Genomic DNA, 4269 nt, shown 5'->3' with positions numbered 1-4269 from the left:
CAGCAACCTCCAACTCCTGGGCTCAAGCGATTCTCCTGCCTCTGTCTCCCAAGTAGCTGGGACTACAGGTGCCTGCCACAACGCCCAGCTATTTTTTGGTTGCAGTTGTCATTGTTGCTTGGCAGGCCTTGGCTGGATTTGAACCCTCCAGCTTAGGTATATGTGGCTGGTGCCTTAGCTGCTTGAGCCATAGGCGCCCAGCCTATTTAGGTTTTGTTTATAGGTCTATTCAGATTTTCTGGGTCTTCTTGAGCCAGTTTTGGTAGTTTGTGTTCCTAAGAAAGTGTCAATTTCATCCAGGTTACTCAATTTTTTTGACATAATATTCTTGCAGGTTTTTGATCTGCTTGTTCTTTCTATTACTAAGACAAGAGTGTTAACATCTCTTTCCAACTCTGTGATTATGTCTTCTTTGATTCTGTCAGTTTTTGTATATTTTGTTTATTTTTATGTTATTCTGCTAGGTATATACAGGTTAGGGTGAATATATTTTCTGGTGAATCAATCTTTTTATCATTATGAAAATATCCTTCTTTAATTCTAGTAATGCTTCCATCTAGCTTGTCAGTTATTAGTGTAGTTATATTGGAATTCTTATGTTAGTGTTCACACGGCATATCTTTTTTTGTCTTTTCACTTCCAAGATTTATGTTCCTTTAAATTTAAGATATAGTTCTTGTATCAAATACTTAAAAAATCAAGTCTGATAGTTGCCTTTTAATTTGAACATTTAATGAATTATGCCATATTGGAGTTTAAATATACCAGATTACTATTTGTTTTCTGTTTGATTCATCTGTTCTATGTTCCTTTTTTCTCCTTTCTTGCCTACTTTTGGATTAAGTATTTTTTTTAGAATTCCATTTCCTCCCTGTTAGCTCGTCAGCTGTGCATTCTTTCAGAATTCTTTCTGTGGTTTGCATTCATGCATCCCTGACTTTTTAAAGTACTAGTACCACTTCCTGGGCGATGAAATTCTTTAAAACAACTTAATTCCATTTACTGCTCTCTCAATGTAAGTACTACTGTTATCGTGCTTTTAACTGTTATATCTCTACATGTTTTATTCCCCATAAGACTATATTGTTGCTTTACATGATCAATAGAGTTGCTCGCTTCCTATTACTCTTCATTCATTTTGTTTCTCCATGCTCTTCCATCTGGGATAATTTTCCTTCTCTATGAATATCTCCTTTTACTATTTCCTTTCTTTCTTTTTGAGACAGAGTCTCTCTGTGTTACCCTTGGCAGAGTGCCATGGCACAGCTCACAGCAACCTCAAACTCTTGGGTTTAAGCAATTCTCTTGCCTCAGCCTCCCAAGTAGCTGGGACAACAGCGCCCGCCACAATGCCTGGCTATATTTTTGTTGCTATTGTCATTGTTGTTTAGCAGGCCCGGGCTGGGTTCAAACCCACCTGCCTCCGTGCATGTGGCTGGCGCCCTAACCACTGAGCTACTGACGCCAAGCCTACCATTTCCTTTCTTCTTCTTCTTCTTTTTTTTTTTTGTAGAGACAGAGTCTCACTTTATCGCCCTCGGTAGACCATTTCCTTTCTTAATTTCAACTTTTTTTTGTTGAAGTGTAATTGGGGTGCTTCCCAGGACCCCTTGTCCTTTGTGAGCCCTGAACTCCAGTCTTATGAGACCACTCAGTTGCTCAGTCTTTTGGCTGCTGCCATGAAAAGTTGCTCCTTGCTGGAGTCACCTCCCCACACTTAGCTTCCTTGCAGGATCTTCCCCCTTGAAGTCTTCACTGCTTTTTTTTTTTTTTTTAAATTTTTTTTTTTTTTTTGAGACAGAGCCTCAAGCTGTCCCCCCCTCGGTAGAGTGCTGTGGCATCAAAGCTCACAGCAACCTCCAACTCCTGGGCTCAAGTGAGTCTCCTGCCTCAGCCTCCCAAGTAGCTGGGACTACAGGCACCTGCCACAACATCCAGCTATTTTTTGGTTGTAGCCGTCATTGTTGTTTTTGGTGGGCCTGGGCTGGATTCGAACCCACCGCCTTAGGTGTATGTGACTGGCACCTTAGCTGCTGGAACCACAGGTGCTGAGCCCTTCACTGCTTTTTTTTTTTAACTTCCTCCACTGCTTTCACACAAATATTTTATTACTATTTTGAGCAACAATTGTTTCTTCTGAGAAGGTTCATAGATGATAGGAGAGCCTGACATTGCTAAGATTAGAAATCTTTTCTGGTTATTTTTTGAGTTTTGCTCTCCTAACTAGTGGCTGGGGGATGTTCAATTTGTGTGGAACTCAAAGACAATATTGTCAACATTGCTCTCAAACTCCTCTCTTCAAATGCACACAGACATGGCTATTTATACTTATATACACACACACATATATACATGAAAACTTGTACACATAAACATACAAAGCACATTAACATCAAGGCACATATAGGATTTTTTCCCTTTAACTCTTTGAAAAAGGAATTGAAAATTCTTACTTGTCATATACTTATTGTTTTCTCAGTTATTTCTGTGGTATGTGAATGTCCCATATGATGTTAAGATTAGCTTTGCTAAAATGGTCCCACAGTCAATAAATTTGGTAAATTGTACATGGAATCTTCTCCGTGGAAACCACCAATGCACATAATCATGTTGAAGAACAAGACATGTAAATCAACGTATTTCATTATGAAAATCCTGTTTTGAGAAAACACCTGTTTCCATCTCATGGGATACCAGAGTTCTGTAGATAAATCTTGGAAAACATTGCTTCATAGCAAACCCTAATCCACAATATCCTAAGTGTCTTCATCCTCACAGGGGTAAAATGCCACCTGGTGTTCCCTCAGATGGGGGTACTCCGAGGGCAGTCTAAAAGTATGAATGTCTGGTATTGGGTATGCAGGCTTTGAGGCCTCCTGGTACTCAGCAGTTAAAAATAGAAGGCAGAACTTTGGGATATAGTCATTTTCAGCTCTTTGCCTATTTGTGCCTCTAGGAGTTGAAACTGCCTGCTTGGGTTCTCTTTGTCTCAGCCCAGCTCAGCATGGGGTACCCATGTGTGTTGGTGGGAATTGATTTTGACTCTCATAAGACCAAACTCTCCCTCACTTGACCTACGTCTTGGAAGTCTTGCTGCCCCTCTGTGCAGGTGAGAGGGGGAGGCAGTTGTGGCGGAACACCCAGAGCTTCTGCTCAGAAGTCAGAAGGCCTGGGCTCAAGTCCTGGTGTTGAGTGACCTTGGGAGAGCTAACAGTGGAGTAGTAGGTGAGAGCATGGGCCTTGGTGTCAGACATACTTGGCCCTTCTGCTTTCTTGCTGTATGATCTTGGGCACATCACTTCATCTTCCAGTACCTCAGTTCTTTACATGTCAGATGGGGATAATAAAAACACCCACCTCACCCTCTCTTCACGGTGAAGAGGAAATAAGATAACATATGTCAAGTGCGATACCTGGAACATAGTAGGCACCTAGCAAATGTTAACTATTTTACAATACTTCATCCAAACCTAACTCCTTTACCTGGGTTTGAGGAGAATCCCAACCTTTCATGATGCTTGAGAGTCAAATAGAATCTTGAATATGGAAAAGAGTTTGTAAACTCTTAGAGACAAAGAAAATGTCAGGCAATTTTATTTTCTTTGCTGCCCTTAGTGCTGCCTCATCCATTCTGGCTGGGCAGGGCAGGGTGTGGGTACCACACCAGCCTTCTTCCCTGCTCTTACTTAGGCTGAACCATCTCTCCATTACAGAACATTGGCAAGAAGATGTCCTGTCAGCAATTCATTGCCAACTTGGACCAGTTGAATGATGGCCAAGACTTTTCCAAAGATCTGCTGAAGGTATTACCTGCTAAGGGTCCCCATACCCCTAGCTGTGCCCTGGGGGAGTGCAGAGGAGAGAGGTCTCTGCCCCACTAAACCCTGGAATTGCAGGATTTTAATACTAGGAGCAGGGCTACCAAGGCTTTGGAACAAAGTTAGAGACTATCCACCTCAAAATTTGACTGTTTTATGTTCCTTGAATTAGCCAAGGGGAAATGCTTTGCGAGATTTGTTTTTAGTGCTCTATCATCCTTGCTGTTATTACAGTAATAACCAACATTGCCACCAATAGTCACAGCTCCACCCACTGCCACCACAACCATTATCTTCAACACAACCATCATTGTCATCACTATAAGGAAAAACCCACCCATTTCTCCATCATCATCAGGAATTCAGGGAATCCAGTTTTCTTTTGAGGTTAAAGCCCAGGGTGGAATTCTACGCTTTCTGGCTAGGTCAATGCTCCACAGAGGAGGAAGAA

The 4269-nt window shown here is 41.6% G+C and overlaps 1 protein-coding gene across 1 annotated transcript in view; it reads left to right on the top strand.

Annotated features, from left to right (window-relative positions):
- The window catches only part of PSD2 (pleckstrin and Sec7 domain containing 2), a 34338-nt gene that overhangs the window by 20199 nt on the left and 9870 nt on the right, over nucleotides 1-4269 (top strand). The window contains exon 7 of the mRNA XM_023515942.1: nucleotides 3714-3803. Within this exon, the coding sequence (XP_023371710.1) occupies nucleotides 3714-3803 (90 nt within the window). The remainder of the gene's footprint in view (nucleotides 1-3713; nucleotides 3804-4269) is intronic.

Source organism: Otolemur garnettii, unplaced genomic scaffold (assembly GCF_000181295.1).
Source record: "Otolemur garnettii isolate 467f Iridium unplaced genomic scaffold, OtoGar3 scaffold00003, whole genome shotgun sequence".
Taxonomy (NCBI): Eukaryota; Metazoa; Chordata; class Mammalia; order Primates; family Galagidae; genus Otolemur; species Otolemur garnettii.
Note: the sequence above shows the minus strand (reverse complement) of the source record. Positions and strands in the feature narration are given on the sequence as shown.